Below are 18,273 nucleotides of genomic sequence, written 5' to 3'. Positions count from 1 at the left end.
ATGGCACGTGGTGTGTTTTAATTCATCCCTAGCTTTGGGCTTTCTTCCTTACTATTCTATCTACTCTTTCGACTGTTTTGTGTGACTGTAGTGTTAGGCAGATAAAGCAAACCGACAATGACAATGAGAAAGTGCAGTCTGCAGCTTAAAGTGCAGTGACTGAAAGAGTAAGAGAGGTAGATAAAAAAACAACTTCCTTCTTCTCTATCACATTACTACATTCACACTTGAAGTCCAGTATCTATCATATAATGTGCCATCCTGCTCGGTTCTTTTGTCAACCGATACAGCTTCTCCTGTAGTGTCAATGGAGTTAACTACATTTTCTGTCTCAGGTCAGGGCCCGGTGTGTGGCAGGCACTGTTGAGGCTGAAGGATATGTTCCAGTTTTGTCCGCTTCTTCTCCACACGAAAAACTTTCAAAAACTGAAATTCACTGCAGGCATGGCATTCCCCACTCTTTGCTGCTGACAATCAGCACTTTTGGTCACTACCTTCTCTAAACTGAAGAAAATCTGGAGGTCCCACAGTACTTTTCATATGCTCGCTTTTAAGGACAAGTGGGCTAACCCAGATTTCGGGGGTTTCCAGAAATCTCAACCTACATACTACATAAGTGGGCATTGCCCTACCTATAGGAGAAGTTTGGTTTCATTGATGTGTATATCTGTTTGGTTATAGTAGAAAACTCTCCTTGTCTTTTAAAGAAACTGAACAAAGGGCAAAAACTTTACCTTAGATTTTCTCAAAGCAGCATTTTGCGGGATAGCCCCCTTGTGCTAAAAAGCGACCGTTTTATAAAAGTGGGAAACTTGCTGAAGAAGTAGACCTCGTACCAACTTTTTCACTTATCGTAGTATGGCACAGTTAAACTCGTATTCATTAAAGGAGTCAAGATTCCCCATGTTTTTTTACTAATAAAAATCAACAAATTAACATGGATTCAACGAACACATAAACTAAAATATGAGTAAACTCGGATTCAACTGAACCGCTTGCAGGACGAACAGCCCACGCTGGTGTGGCTTCAACTTCAACTTCAAGCATTTTTCTCCTGCAATGAAGCTTCTCTATATTCTAAGTAAGGGACTATCAATCACACCTGCACCGTGGATCATTACACCATATGAAACCAATCAAAAGCTTCTTTCACACCTACATGTGCATTTTAGTTTTAGTAGAGGTTTTACGGCGCTCGCAACTGCATAAGGTCATATGAGCGCCAAGAGGTGGATGTCAACAAAGAAGTCCTTTACAGGAAATCAGACTTACTCTGCTCACCTCTCTAGCTTCAGCAGCACAAAGTCTGCTTCGACTATCAAGGCACCCCGGAAATAGCGGGTCACCAGAGTGTGACAAACATACAAAAGAAGTAGAGGAAAGTGACGATAGTAAGGATTAGGAAAGAAAAAGCAGCAATTCCCTGTAATATGTAGTTCAGGTACAGTTATGAGCATAACATTGTTAGATCCGCCCATTTACAATTCTACTGTGCACTAGAACCAGAAATGTCCCCCATTTGGGAACGGCCTTATAGACACTTCAGTCAGTGGCACCGCCCCGGAGGGAAGTGCGTTGTTGACACACGCAAGCTGAGCTGCTTCAAACCTGAATGACAGGGCCAACCCGGGCTTAGACTACTTAGAGGGATACCCAGCATGCAGAGATACTTGATAAAAACCTCTTATCATGAGATTCAAACTGTCATCTTTTTACATTCTTTTTTTGGCAAATGTTTTGCGGCGCTCGCAACTGCATACGGTCAAATGACTCATGAGCACGCGGGACACACCTAATATTTTCAGTTAGTAAGAAATTTTGAATTTTGCCCGGGGGGCGACCGAAGCCTACTCTTATCGATTTCAGACCCCCAAGGGATCTTTAACGAGCGCAACTTGCAGAAAGGCCCTCCGAGATTTTTCGCCCTTGTCCGAGAAGGCTAGGTGTAGATCTTTCCTACCAGAAAATCAAGAGTGTGACTGAAAGACAGCAGTAAGAAGGAGCCAAGGAGCAGCAGTAAAAAGGCTGCAGAAAAAAGTCAGGAGCCCAGAGGAGGGGGCAAAGGAGGTGAGGGGGTGGGGGCAGAAAGAGAAGAACATTTTTCGGTCGCCACCTGGGACCTTTGAATGAGAGGCCAACACCTTAACCCCTTTAGGCCACGAGAGCACCCATACTCACATCTGTGACACCGCATAACAAGTTTCACCACATAAACTGTGTAGTGTACAGCTAGCAAGTGTTCTGGTGTGGTTTTTGCTCCTTCTTTCCTGTCAAACATCTGTTGTCCTTCGCTCTACAGAGAGTAGGGACAGAATAAGAGAAGGCCAACAACTTGTCTATAATAAGCCAAGGGCAATATAAAGTAGGCCAAGGACTTGTTTACTGCATAGGTCACAGAAGTGATCTAGCCTGTAAACTTCAGTTGCATAGGGAGTCTGTGGTTGTGTGAGGGCATGCATCTGATACTATCGCCATGTGTGCTTCCTCTTTGACAGACATAATACACTGAGAAAAGGAAACCAAAAGACTTTTCGGCTCAGTCAAGGGAAAAACGACTGATTGTAAGAAAGGTGGGGCAAACGTAAATGTTAAAAACCTAGATCTGCAAATCAAGGCAACTATGAATCCAACAATCATGTTGGCATGGCATAGGGGGTATAATTCATGTAATTTCAATTGTCCAACTTTGTATATATCTCCCTTGATATAGCCTAAAATTAATTCATAATAGAAAGATTTTCATGTCCTGCCGATTTCACCGAATGAATGCTAGACAATATTGTAGTGGGGGAGCAGACAAATGAATGTACAAGAAAAACAAAAAACAACAGAAATCAGCATAAAACTGATAAATGTCACAAGTCTATGTTTTAATTCATAAAAATTTATTTGCCTTCCATTTCACTTGTTTTAAGTGGATCTACATGTACAAGAATTCAATATGTTACACTTAACAAGAAAGCGTCTAGGCCAAGAACATCAGATAGACACAAATTTCCACTCAAACCAGTCATTCCTCAGCGCGAAACCAAGTTACCTTGGGATGGCATTAGGGTGATTGCTTTCTGTCTGACCTCCGAAATTCATTTTTAAATTCAAAATTGTCCTTTCAATCCCACACCAACTTTGCTGACAACTTAAAAAAAAAAGAAGCCAACTTGACTTTTAAATTAAAAAAGGTCTACTCAAATATATACAACCCGAACACACTGGCATTTAATTAAAAAACCACTCAAACTCATGGGTTGAAAGAAAGTCTGAAACCAAATCCCCTCATTTACAGATAAAACGTTCCATTAGAGGGTAAAAAATGGAACCACAGCAACAACACTGTTGAAATACCATCAGTTGTCCTCAAAAGCTGTTTCTCCCCCGAATTTTCAAACCATTCTAATTTTGTAACTCGGCGCAAGATATAGACTTAAGTGGAGAACTGCTGGACCACAATTTAATATGTCCATAAATCAAGTCACAATAAGGTATCTGAAGAATTCAAGTGCAGTCATAATTACAGAGATATTAGGGGTCTCATTACTTTCCGTGTAGGCAACAGATCATTGCAAAAAACATATCACGATTCACACTACAATCATGAAAACAGAATCCATGAGAGAAAAAATCATTGGAACACATTTTTGCACATCAGAATTGGACACATGAGGCTGATGGTAAAGTCACAATGCTGCCTGTTGTTACACAGATACCAAACATAAATTTATTCTGCTTCTCTTACCACCCCATTTTTCCACATTACCTTGGTCATAAGCAATTTACCAATCTCGAAAGTAACCAGCGTGCTACTGGGATTATTTCTGTTTGTTATTACGATGTACATAATTTCACCATCGAAATAAAGGAAATCGAATTATCATGATTTGGACAGTGCGACATGATGCTGTTTTCATGCCAAGTCAGTTTCAGGTGTTTACAGCTATCTCTTAAATTCATTTTTTTTTCAATGGAAGTGACTTTTATGCCCCCATCAACACGATTTATATCATTTGCAAAGCAGGCTTTAGTCCAGCTTGGCATGGTTCAACCACGATAAGAGGGATACATCTCAACAGAAAGAGCAAGACACTCACTAAAAATTCTCCCCACACAGAAGTCAAGCTGAGAGATGAGGTTGGGTGGTTGGTAGGCCGTCTGGTGTAGTTTGCTGCTTCCTTCCTATCAAATGCCTACCATCCTTATCTCTCCTTCTTTTCTTTATTCAACATTCTCTAATAGAATCTCTAATCTTTGGCACTGCATGACCTATTAGTTTTGCTGGAGCTGTAAAATACTTACTAAAATAAAACTAAAATAGAGATGCGCACAGAACAAACAATCGATTTTTGACCATCACCGCTCCTGCTCCTACTGATCCCCTTCCCTCAAAAAATGCTGACAACTTTGGTATCGAAAACGGTTCATTTCACCACATGCTCAAGTCACCCCAACCACCGAGTTCTTTGTCAAGAGCATGGCAGTGGTTTCCTTCATCACTTCCTTCCCATACGACCATCACACACTTGAGGAATCCCTTCCTTCAAACAACCCAAATGGTCACTGACTGAATGAACAACAGGGCTTGGGACAGCCTGTAGGTGGAGGCTGCAGTGCGGCCTCTTTTGCCGCCTCTCGCCCAATTTTGGTCAGCTTGCTGAGAATCTGGTAGGAGTAGTCCTCCTCATCATAGATACCTTGCTCTGGAGAGATTTCGTCAACTGTGTATCTGCACAGAAATGTATGAAGAGAATAAGTATTGGGGCAAGCCATATATAATCTAAAACATTAGACAACTTTGAGAGGATATTAGCTGTAGCGTTAATTAAGTCAATGGAAATTTTACTTAGTAAAGGCCTCATTTGTGGGGGGACTTAAAAAAAAAAAAAATCTCATCTGCTCACATATCTTCTTCAAGTGCCAGGTATGAAACATACATCAGCAATCACGGTTTGCAACTCATTTCTTTGCTCGGATGCTCTAAAAACAACAACAAAAAACATACATTATCTAGGTCTTGTCCCTTCGCCCATCAGTACAAGTTCTCTGAGAAAGTAATTTTTGGTCTACCTCTGCCTCTTTTGCCGTTTATTTTTCAGTGACATTTAAGCCCTCTATGTAGTTTCAATTCTTCTAGAACTGTTCGTCTGTAAGTAGAGCCCCCCCCCCCCCCCATCTTACAATTTGTAAATCTGACTTTTGATTTTTACTCAGCTTATTTCAGCTAGCTTTGTAAAAATTGTTACATGGCCATTTGGTGATGATTTAATCTACCTCTTCAAAGGTAACCAAACCCAAAAATGTGGGTGGTCCTGCCCTTTTGAAAATTGTACAAGTCTAAGGTCATACCAGCAGAACATAAGTGGTGTCTGCTGGGTGAAAGTCATGGTGTGCAATACAGAAAAATTAACCCCCCAAACAACAAGGATGCAAAAAGAAAAAAATGACTGACTGGTTGTGACTTGAAATTTTGAAGTCACATTTACAGTAACATCAATTACAAACCTTGCCATCATATATGAACTTTATTAATAAATTAGGACCATGATCTCGTCAACAACGAACAGGAAAAAGCAAAGAAGTAAAACATTCGATGGTTGCATATATATAATATATATGCACATCATATTTTCATATTACGTGCATTCCTAAACCTGCCAACCACTCCTAGACTTTTAAAAAAAGGAGGATTTTCCTCAAAATCTGTTGAAAAGAAAATCCCCCCCCCCCCCCCCCAGAACCTCAGAGGATTTAAACTATGCAACGAACCAGCTGTGGCAAATATACACATATAAACACCAAAAAAAAAAAAAAAAAGCATTTTCACACCATTTACGATAGTTTGTGAAAAGAATAAAAAATGCAAATATAAATGTACATTTTCACGTTATTTACAATGAGTCACATACAACCTGACAAACGGAGTTCAAGAAAATAAAAAGAAAGATTTTATGCAAATTCATTGTGGTTCTTCGACGAGCAAAATAAAAAAACAGAGAGCTCCGATTTAATCCTAGTATATGGCAGGTCTGCATTCCTTTGGACAGAGTTGATAAAATGTATTGAGAGACCAGCCAAGAAAGCTCATGTCACTAGATAAGAGCCTTCTTTACAGAAGATACAATCTAATACTGGACTGGAAAAAAACAGGAAAATTTCATATAATTATTACCCCTCCCACCCCCCACAGCACAATAGTACATTACCACTGGAGTGTATCAAAAGAATACAAAATCGAAAAGTAGTAGTAACCATGCTCTTAATAACTGCACTTACTTCAGTTTGTTCATGAAAAATTCCTGTGCAGTATTATTATGCTTAAACACCGTCAGCATCACACTTTTCATTTCAAATCTGAAGAAAAAAAGAGGAGAGAAACCATGAGAAACTAAAATGCATTTGTCGGGTGTAATTTGGGGGCTGTGGGTGGCAGGAATGTGCATGAGTGTGTGTACAATGATCAGTGACTGCAGTGATGCTATACAACGAATGTACCATGACTAAATCTTGAATACTTGTCTTTTATAATGAAAGACACTTTTGCTAGTAAATGATGCCATGTAAAATAAAGAGGGCAACTCAAACTATTCGATGCCGAGCCATCGGTACAGTGGTGAGCGAGACCATATTCCCAACCCAGTCCATCTGGGACAAAACGCACACTGGACACTGTGTTTGCTACACAGGATGTTATTGAATATTTTGAAGATTTTTCTACATTCATCTGCTGGTAATGAAGAGGTCTACCCCGAGTGGGATATGGAATGCGATTCTGACGATCATATGAATGTTAGTCATATATCGTTTAGGAGCTCAGGCAGAGGGGCATGGCAGCCTCAGGAGGTCAGGGCTCAAAGGGTTAAAGTCAATAAGCTAAAATAAACATACCGATGCTGTAAAATGAAATAAACTGATGGTGTTATGCTCTAAACGCAAGAATAAATTTTTAAATCTGATTTAAATGAGACTAGACACAAAAAGTTAGCTCACAGTACTTTTTACCATTTATATAGCTTACTCCTGACCCACAACGGCAATGCTTTAGAAAAATAAAGAGTAGACCTATGTCTTCCAATTACACAATCAAAGAACCGCGTTGAATATCTTTAGTAGTAAATTATGACTTATAGTAACAAAAGCTAAGAAACTTAACAAATCCTCACCTGTTTGCCATAAGTTCAAGGATTTGCATCATGAATTTCCCAAGCCCTTTCTTTCGCACGTCTGGGCAAAGCTGTATTTCATAGCTGTGAATGTCAGATCCATGAATTAAATCCACAAAAAGAATAAGGCAATAATGAATTACAGTTAACTTCTGTGTATCCACTAAGCAACCAGTAAAAATGAGAACACACAAACAGACCATCTTAAAAACTCAATGAGCATCACAACAGGCGTGACATAGAGTAGAAAGAAAAACACTGAAATATTCATCCCAAAATAACACAAATTCAGACATAACCTATTATGAGAGAGTTTTTCCCAAAGCAAATTTCAATAACATTACAGGAAAAAAAATTTAAAAATAGTTTGGCTCTTTTCCATCGCACGCAGACGACGGGAATTCAGTCCCATAGTCAGTAAAATTAAAAAAAACTTTTATCGAGTGCCTTCGTATGTCAGCTGGGATACTGTAACCTACTCAGGCCGGGCAGGCCCTAATATACTGGGCCCGCCTCCCTGACAATCTACATTGTGTTGATGAGGTCGTAAAACATTTACAATTCCAAACATATAGCAACGCACCAATAGAGGACTTCCGTGTCCAGCTCCATGTCAAATCTGAAGTGACTAAAAGCCACCGGCTTGCCGTCCTGGTCCTTGGCCACCAGGTACCAGGCTTTCTCCTCTGTCATCTCCTCCATCTTTTCTCGGCTTTTCCATCCCCACTCACTCTGTTCATATCTGCATCAAAACAAAGAGACATGCAGTTTAACAAATGTTTACAACACAAATACTGCTTTATCAAAAAAGATATGCAGTCAGTAAACTATACAAAAATACAGTACATTTGAAATCATAGAGGTGTATACACATACAGTCTAACCTGTTCTCATGACCACCTGTCAAGACCTGTACAACTACAAACAATCACTTCACACTTCCCCCCGTCTTTTTCCTTGACAATGAATGGTTGTCATGAAGAGGTCTAGTGTTGAGTTCTGCCCACAAAAATATTTTCTTGCCAATCGAGAGCTCGTTTTTAGTGTCCGCAAATAAGCGAATGAATGAATCACTTGCTGTAAAGGACGGTGGGCCAGTAGAGGTTGATCAACACATTGCAAAGATTTGTTATTTGCTGTTCAAGGGAGACGCTGCTTGTTTGTGACTTTATGAACGAGCAGGCCTGCTGAGCCAGCGATGCTTATCTCGGCTGGGATGTTCATGCAGTCACATTGTCACAATGCAGTCCTGCTGGATCCTTGCGTGTTGATCTTCAAGAAACAAAAGTATATTTCGTGCACATGTCGATGTTTCTTGATTTAGTAATCTAAGTAACGAATCTGAAGGCCTGTATCTAGGCCTATCTAGCACCTGCTCCCAATACTGCGATACAGCCAACCCATCATTAAGACTCGCCTGTTGGGCAATCACTCCTTTTCCAGGAATTGTGGTCCCGTCAGCACCCGACCTGCCAAACCCAGTGCGATCAGAGGTATATCTTGGGCCTATTGCGGACAGTATTAATGAATCATTTAACCCACTTTCCGTAAAGCGGTCCACGTTTTTCAAGCAGTACTACTGCGCTCGTGGATAACGAGTCAGTATTGAGGCTTGCTACACCTCTACTGTAAACTTTTCTGTATGCCTCAGGTGTAGTTCACAGAAAGCAACAATTTACGGGACAAAAAAAACAACAACCAATAACAAAGAACAATAACTACATTAAAATATTACTAAAATAATCAGGAAAAAGCAAATATATTAGATAGAAATTAATTATGTAAAAGGATAAAAGAAAAACATTTCCAATATTCAAAGGAAGAAAACAGACAAATCTAAGTGAGACAACACTCACAGGGTCTGCATGTTAGTTTTTGTCAATTCGTAAGCCCAGTTGACAGTGTCTTCATCCAAGTCGCCGACTCGTTTTGTTTCCAAAGTGACAGACAATCTGAAAAAATAAATGGGTGAACATAAAATAAATGTTATGAAGAAAATGAATGGCTTTAAAGCAGTTACATGTCCCCTCATGTAAAGGTACAATTGTCCGTAAAAATACTGAACACTACGGGAGACAGCTCATAAATAATTCATGAAGTTTACTAGATTGTTTACTTACTTCAGACGATTCATGCAACAGTCGCGTGACCCCCGCAAGCCATGCGAGATCAACTTTGAATTTTTTTCCTGCTATACTAATCACGCACGTGTCGCGTAAACCGTCTCGTGCCCATGTTTGGTCAGTCTTGAGCTACTTGGACTTAGTTTCGTATCTCTGCTGCCTATAATTTTTAAGTAATTGAAGGTGAAGGACAGTCACCCCAAATTGGGGTTGAACTGACCGGAACTGGCGCTACGTTTTTTCTATACCACTGATATACAGCCAAAGAAGCAATCTGCAAAGCCTGGTCAATGATGTGCGTGAGGGTCAACATCCCCATTTCAAATTTATGACTTCTATTGAAAGCACTTAGTTTCCATAATAATTGTTTTTATGTGATATTCACTCTTGTCTTTTATGAACAGGCATCCACATTACATTAGGTACCCAGCAGTTCGAGAATTTTTAAACAGCCATGTTGTGAATGGTGGAGCCATTCCAACTGCTGTCAACATACAAAGGAATTACCAGCCAAAAGAGATGCAAGGGGAGAGGCAGAGAATTAAAAAGTCATGAGTGGCCACCATTTTGCAATTTGCTGTGATGGGACCACAGATGATACAGGAAGGTAGGCTCCCACTGTCTTTTTGACTTTAAAAAAAATTCTGCCTCTGTCTCTCTCTTTTTTACTTTCTCCGTTTAGTGAATGTAAACAAATTTATTGACTTCTATTGAAAGCACTTAGTTTCCATAATAATTGTTTTTATGTGATATTCACTCGTCTTTTATGAACAGGCATCCAGATTACAATAGGTACCAGTACCAGGTAAGTGCAGGAACAATTTGCAACAAGTTGCGTACAACTGATATTTTAAAATATTTTTTATTCAACAGATTTGTTCTTAACATCCTGTGTTCGGTTCCAGTGCCAGATGACAAGGGTGAACTGCCGTCATATCTGTTGGATACAATATTTTTGGAAAAAAACAACCACTCGACAGTGTGCTTGCTTGCTTGATTGATTGATTGATTGAGGAGGTGTTTTACAGCACTATCGACTCAATTTTATGCGGTATGCCTTTTCATCTTGTACTTCAGCAGATGCAGAGCGGAGCTTTTCTATTTTAGGTGCTGTTCTCTCTGACAATGAAAAGGCAACAAACGCAGATGCTAGAATAATCTTTCTCCCCTATTGCCTTTATAGTGGGTGACACCAGTGAAGAAAACTTATCAGAAAGGAGGTAACTCTGGATCAAAACCAAACAAAAACAAATTGTATAATACTCAGAAAAAAACTACATAGAATATCTCTACAGTAAGAAAAAAGCAGTAACAACAAGCCATAAAAATCGTAGTATAAAAACTAGGTACAGGAACAGCTAAATCTTTTTTAAAAATCAAGACAAACCGACATATTCAGAAGTGACCCTTAATTATGAACTTACCCATTCCTTTCATATTTCTGGAACACTGGAAAAGCAGCCAAGGGATCTTCCATCTGGTATTCACAGAAATAACAAAACTGAGATGAAAATCACATAGGGTGAACTCCCTTGCATTTTTTTAATAACAGAACTATGTACAAGTAGAAATTGAAATGAGCACACAATTTCAAGTCTAAATCTTACCGACACATTTGCTCCAAACAAGTTTCAACTTGAGGTTTCTTTGAAGGGGAAGGGGAAGAAAAGCTAAGGAAAGGTCACTTTGAAAACGGAATAGGGTCATATTAATCTCTTTCCACAATCCCAATCAGATGGAAGTAGAACTAGAATAGTTATCTATCAAATAAAAAACAAACAAAATAGGCAACTACAGACTTTTCTAAGTGAATTGCTGTTTCAGAACAAGAACTGAACTACAGCAAAATGTAGATCATCAGCTTTTTCAATTCTCCATACAACTGAGAAAAAAAAATAACAATAGTTGTTTTTTTAAAAACACATACGATATTTTATATTACTTTTAAAAATCCTGCGCTTCTAAACCAGGAAATGAATTTCAAACAAAAGCACTGACGTCTCACCTTATTTGCAGCTTCCACTTTTGCCCATTGTGCCGATACTTTAGCTGACTCCTGAAGAAATTGAAGGAAAAAGACATATAAATGGTACATAAATAAAAATAAGAAAATATACAATACTTAAACATTAAATAGCAACTAACTATACTTATCATCAATATTAAACATGTTGCTCTGTGTCAAATGAGCAGTATGCTTTATTTTCCAGTAAATCTTCCATATTCAAACATGAAAATGTAAGCCTTAAAGAGAGTGCTGTTATGAGAATATGTCTGAGTTTCACATTTGTATGCGACAAAAAATATATAGGTCAGAGATCATTATGATTGTGCCTGCAGCAAATGACCAGTTTTGTAAAATTTGATTTCTCTATAAATTCAACTATACCTCTTTCTTTTTGAGCTTCTTTTCTTTGGATTTTGAAGTAGACTTTCTCTGAAAAAGAAACAAAAACTGGTTTATGACAAGGAAAAACAAACAACACCAACCGACCCATCACATGCTCATTGTAGTGAACTTACTTAACATGGTCTACTTTGAGAGCTTAATTCAATGTTAATCACTACACTTACCATTTTATTCCACCTTACTTTATCCTTTTCATTAGAAAAACCAACAAAAAAGGAATTTCGTTGGAGAAATTTGAAATGCAAAGTACAGTCGAACATGCCATGACTGCCACCTGCACAAACGGCCACTTTCCATTCCCCCCCTTTCGTTTTTTCTGTATAATTTAACTGTGTAAAACAGTCCCCTGTCCAACGCGCCGCGGCCACCTTATTCTATCAACCCACGGTCAAATTTACCTGCCTCAGGCGGCCAGGCGTGGTCACTTATTGCCTGACGCTTTGTCATAAATTTTGAATTGGCCCCTCACGCTGTGGACGGGCCATCATAATTCATTCACCTGTCGTTATTGTTAGTCCCTACAATGAATGTTTACCCCAGTTGACCAATGGGTTAGGGTAGGCCTAACAAATTTTGAACTGCTGGTGAGGGAAGCGTGATCCATCATAACCTACAATGCCGCCCACAACTCATGCACAAAAAGTGTATGAGGTGACTGGTCACGGTTTTGTTGACCTAATCTGTATCAAAGTTGTTCTCCGAGCGGTGGTGACCCGTGTGCTTGTTTTATCATGGCACTCAGTCTTCATCGTCTTACATAATATTTCTTTTATTTTACCATTGCACAAAATTAGCAGCAAAAAGAAAGCTTACCAAAAAACAAACCAACAAAACAACACAAAATACCCTTCTTACACCACCCACCACCCCTTTACAAAAGAAAACAAAAACCCCTTTGAATTAATAGCCTTACGGCAGTGATAATCCTGACACTGCCCCCGTTTGGACCTCGGAAGAGAAACATTTGCTTTCTTCATTTTGATCAGTTCTGCCTAAAACAACCACCTGTGTTATACGCCCACTTTTCTCCATGACAATGGGTGTCCGTTTTACACAGGTTTGACTGTATATAATTCATTCATTTTGAACAAGCTCTCAACCCATATTTCATAAACCTTAGTTGAACAAAACACTGGCTTTGGAGATTGTACTTTTGGAAACAGACCCTCCACTCCCCAGAAGTTGTCAATATAGCTGGACCTCTCAAAATTGTTCTAAACAGGAGCAATCCTATTGACCTAGAGAAATTCCCATACATCAGCATCATTAAGTGATGATGTATTTTCATTTGCTGTCTCAGCTAGCCTCTATCTAATGAATGTTGTTACAGTATCCTTATATTAAAAAGGAACCATTCATGAGCGTGAAACAAAAAAATTATTAGAAAGTGAAAGAAAACTTAGAGAGTGCACAAAAATGGTTCGGGCTGGAAGGGTTAAAAAATGCAATTTGGTTGGTGTAAGGTAGGAGCAGGGGTAAGGATAGGGGAAGGGGTTGGCATGGGTAGGGGCAAGCGTAGGATATTATTATTAGAATTAATCGTAGAGGGGGTTACAAGTATTCTTTCACTTTCATTATCGTTTCGTGCCCAGGTTTTGTAAAGCCTTTTTCTTGTTCATTTTTATCTGTCTGCATAATTATTGACTTTATATTCATCACAAAATAATATGAGTTTTAGTTCAGTTTTAGTAAGGTGTTACGGCGCTCGCAAACTGCATAAGGTCATATGGGCGCCAAAATAATTTTTGAAATGTTCGATAGTTTATTTAGAGCTGTATCACAATCACACACATATATGCCAGCAAATTTTTACTTTCAGATTCGCAAGCAGATTGAGATTGGGGATGAACTGCTATAATTTTTACTGCAAAATACAACATAAAATAATTATGGCATACGGCCACTAAAAACCTTGAAAATCAATTGTTTACAAGAAAATTTCAAACCTAATTGCAAAACACCAACCAAATTATGATGAAATACAAGGGGGGCTCCTCTGAAGTAAGAAAAAAATCGGGGGATACCCCCTGCAAATGCAAACACCAACCCCCGTTCTAAATTAAAATTTGATGCTTTGCAGTTACGTTTGAAATTTTTTGGAAAATGATTTGCAACAGTTCTAGTGGCTTTAGGTGTGGATCTGCAGCAAATGACATGGCAGTTTGACCCCCAAAGCAGTGCATCTGTGGGCAGGAGTGAGAGTACAGCTGAACCTGTGTAAGACGGAATCGCAGGGGAGCGGGGAAAAAATTCCTTCTTAGTAGACTGGGAAATTTAGGGGGGAGGTGGAGGTTGGGTTCAAATGCCCAGCCGGTGGGACAAAGGATCGCTTGTCCGGTCGCAAGCAGTGGTCAAAACTTCACACCTCTCAGCTGCTATCCTGTCTGATAGTGACATGCGTCAGTCTTATGTATCCAATTACTACCAGTGCTTGCCTTTCATAGGACCACTGTTTGACCTATTAAAAACAGAAATGTACATTTCCTTTGCTCCCACCCTTAATCCCACCCACCAATGCCACCCCTCACTGCCATCATTGTAACACCGATTCGAGGAACTCTTTTCCCGACTGGCCGTACGATCAGGGCGGCAGGCATTGGTCAATCTAATTTCACACCTCTGGCTTCTGGCTACCCAGGAAAGTTTCCGTAGTGGCTCGCTACTTGAGCACTCTCACGAGCAGTCGTGAGATTCCACACCCACACTACACTGACCATTTGCATCGCTCAGGGCTCACATGATGGGGTAACATCTACCCCCAAATTGCACCCCTACTCCCCTTCCTCGCCCAGCGGCATGGCCATGGCATTAAGTTTAGAGCCGGCGGAACCAAACTTGCGAGTTTTGTTTCAAATCAGGGCTGAGCGGGCAAAGCACTTTCCATCTTTAACAGGTGAAACCTTCGGAAGGGAGCGGATTTTTCTTTCCGTTTCCGCGTTGGACAGCTTCAGTTTTATACAGGTAATTAAAGAGGAATATAATAAGTGGGGAGTGCGGAGATTCCGTTAAGCAGGTTTCCATTTTACACAGGTTTCCATTAAGCCGGGTTCGACAGTGTAAGAATTTACAGAATTTTTTTAGGTCGGGGGCATGCCCCCCTGAAGCCCCCCACATGTTGTAAAAACTAGTCAAATATTCACACAATTGGCTGAATTGGTCCTACTGTAATATTAATTATAGTGCATATAAAATTATCCATATGATCTCATTATACTAGATTGTTCTAATTAGATAATCTGTGGTTGGTGGTAAAGTATCATAAAGTCAAAATTCGAGTAATAAGGCGGATAAAAATGCAAAAGAAAAGTGAGAAGTGCTTTCGAATTCAGTGTGAGATGAGTACATGAGTAAAATAATACCCCCAAGCCTAATTGCATTTAATTTTGGCACTTGGACCAATTGAGGGGTTTCCTGGGAGCATTTGAACAAATAGGGGCCTACATAAATCTCGGGTTACTGGGGGGGGGGAGAGGCATGCCGCACTTCCTTTTGTTTTTCCCCACAGTCCATAGAGGCTTATTATTTGTTTTTCGGGACTATTTGAGAAGTGATATCTCGGCTCAGAGGGCGGCCATTTTGGACAAATCAATTTAAGAATCCCCAGATTGGGCATTTTTTCAAACGTGATTAAACGTAGAACGACGCAAACTATTTTTAGGTAAGGCGGCCATCTTGTTTGACGACAGACCAAGATACCCCTCCGATCACATGACTACATGCTAAGCTAAATATAGTCAACCGCATAGCACCAAAGAAGGAAGTGTCTATATATATATATCAAGCTTAATCTACCTCTCGCTCGCTGTTGGAAGTTCTGACAGCCGAATGGAGTTTGAAGTCAGGCAATTATTATTTTATGAGCATGGGACCGAATCCCAGTCCCGGAAGGTTTTTTTTTTTTTCTCTTCTCCTCCCGACTGACCAACAGTTTGTCCAATTATTATAATCTGTTGCTTTGTAGTTTTTTATGGCAGTTTTCGAGCGGATTGTCTTTGCGTTTACCGTGTTTCAATTTGAAGCATCAGAGCTCTTTTAAATCTTACTGTTCTCAGCAGCAACTATCTACAACTAAGCGATCTTCCATCATGTCCAAGTAGGCTACTAGGAATTCCGAAATATTATTAACATACTAGTACCACTTATATATTTTCACACAAGTAGGGTAACTCTGATTACAAAGTCTGCACTTTTTCGAAGAGGCCGTCACCGAATATTGGAGGACACTTTATTTAATTGGCTAAATTATAGAGGAGTGAACTATCTTGTTATACACGATCTTTGTTTTGGCCAAAATATCGATAGATAAAGTGACGCGGTCCAGCTGAGCAATTATCAAGGCCGTGAGCATACTTCTATCTAAATCTAAGGGCCGTACATAGGGAGGGCCGTACGCTTAGCCACAGGCTTTTTTTTAAAGAAAAAGGAATTATCATTCTATGCTTGCCGTTATTCAGTCGTAATTTAAATGTACGTGTAGATGTAGATCTACATATAGATTTTGGAGACCACGGTACAGGACAGGTAGAAATCCTTCCCGATTCTTCTTTCTTCTTGATCTATTCTACGGTCAAGTCTAAGCCCTAAGTAAGAGAAGAGAACAAAAGTGCTGGACTGAAGTGAGAAGAGAGTCTACAATGCAAAGACTTCAAATTTCTTATGCAAAAGAGTTCCGTTGTCACTGGGAATAGTTTCTGTACCTATCCCCAGTGTCACTGGGAATAGTCACTTTGATTAGAAGCCTATTCGCCACTTTTGGCCCCAAGAGTTTGACCCTCAAAGTCAAAGCAGTGCATCGGTGAGCTGGAGTGAAAGTAAAAAATAATGATTATTTATGATACATCACCAACAAACATCATTCTATGCCATGCTATATATATATAAATTTTGTTACAATTTACGTTTTTTTAAAACTTATATGCACCCGTCTCATGTTCACATTTTTTATACTTCTTTTCTAGTAGTATTTTGCATGCTAAACAGGAATATAGTCTTCATTTTTGCCGCAAATGATCAATAGTTATTGAGTTATAAACTGATGTTTGAAAATAGTAAATTTAACTGTAAATGGGGGGATTCAGGGGGGCATGCCCCCCTGACCTAAAAAGAATCTGGGGGGGTTTGAGGGGGCCATGCCCCCCTGAATTTCACAATGATTTGATGTTTTAGCAATTAGGATTGATATTTACTTGAAAACAATTAATTTGCAAGGGTTTTAGTGGCCATATGTTTGTTCTACACAGCAAAAATTGTGGCAGTTTATGCATCTATGTGTGGGTGCAAAAGTAAAAATGTACCCAATTTACATCTTTAGAACTTTAGACTTCTACAATGGAAGTGGCTATGCTCACCTGCGCTATTCTCACCCGGGGTGAGAATAGAGGTAATACAAGTCTAGAATCTAGATCTAGATTAGATCTATCTAGTCTGCATGACAAGAACATTGGGAAGATTGAAGAATACCGGACCACTCATATAATTGCGCGAGAATTGGGGGGGGGGGGGGGTTCATTGGGGTCTTCCCCCTGACAAATTGCTCATGAATAGATCTACCGGTCCGAGATTCTCCATTGAGAGATATTAAAAACTGGGGAAAAATCATGAATTCCTGAGGTCCAGACATAGGCAAAAGTAGTCCCTGTCCGCTGGTCCAGTATTCTTCAATCTTACCAGCAGATCATCTTACTGCTGCTAGATACCAAGTATGCCTACATCTAGACTAGATCTAGATCTAGATCTAGAATCTAGATCTAGAGATTTAGATCTAGATCTAGATCAAGATCTAAATCTAGAATCTATATTATATCTAGATTAGATCTAGATCTAGAATCTAGTAGAGCCGATGAAAAAAGAAATGTGCAGGTAAGGTAAGAGGGAGCTTCAATAAAAATTCTTTGTCATTCACTGTCACTATCATCCGTATGGGGAGGGGGGAGCATGGGAGGGCAGAATATGGGACAGGGGCGGCATGGTCATAATTTTGACAGATCCACTCTATATTTAGGTCACAGTGATCACGGTACCGATTTTTATAAAATACAGAAAAATGTCAGTATTAATTACCCCCATTTCGTCGCTGTACAAGGATTCAACTTTAGGCTACGAAGGTAATCGTGCACAGGATTTCTTGGGAGCACTTTGTCACTTTCCCCGCGCGTTCCGAGTCTTGCTCAGAGAGATATCTAGATCGCTGTTTTGGTCCAAAAGCCAATAACTTCCGGTGCTGTACGGTGTACGTCTACTTGCAGACATCGTTTTATAAAGGCCTAGGCCCTTGTCGTTTCCGTTCAATGTAGGCCTATAATAGCTTTTTCACTTTCGTCTGTCCGCGTAAAAAAAACACAAAAAATTAAGAATCATGGCTCAATTATTAATTAGCCTATGTCCACGAAACTTTGCATGACACTTCTGCAGGCCAGCGAACATAACATTTTTTTTTTAAAATCTTGATCCAATAATTTTTTAAAAGTTTTTCTCTTTGGACCCTTTACTAAAAACCGCTCTTGGATCATTAACATAAATGACCTTCAGTAAACTTGCCAACAAATAGCTCATTTTGAGACAGCTAGGGCCTACACCACCCTGTCCCCAG

General features: G+C 39.6%; 1 protein-coding gene across 1 annotated transcript; it reads right to left on the bottom strand.

The window, feature by feature from the left end:
* Positions 1–2,855: 2,855 nt before the first annotated feature.
* Positions 2,856–18,011, bottom strand: LOC101858827 (N-alpha-acetyltransferase 40). The gene is made up of 9 exons (XM_005090619.3): positions 17,745–18,011; positions 11,664–11,711; positions 11,280–11,330; positions 10,699–10,751; positions 9,008–9,103; positions 7,735–7,893; positions 7,152–7,235; positions 6,265–6,342; positions 2,856–4,717 (listed from the first exon to the last, which is right to left on the bottom strand). Exons 1-9 carry the CDS (start codon positions 17,748–17,750, stop codon positions 4,549–4,551), a joined length of 744 nt encoding a protein of 247 aa, XP_005090676.1. The 5' UTR covers positions 17,751–18,011; the 3' UTR covers positions 2,856–4,548.
* Positions 18,012–18,273: the final 262 nt, after the last annotated feature.

This window comes from Aplysia californica, unplaced genomic scaffold (assembly GCF_000002075.1).
Source record: "Aplysia californica isolate F4 #8 unplaced genomic scaffold, AplCal3.0 scaffold00020, whole genome shotgun sequence".
Classification (NCBI taxonomy): domain Eukaryota; kingdom Metazoa; phylum Mollusca; class Gastropoda; order Aplysiida; family Aplysiidae; genus Aplysia; species Aplysia californica.
The sequence above is the reverse complement of the archived record's forward strand: the minus strand, read 5'-3'. Positions and strand labels throughout refer to the sequence as shown.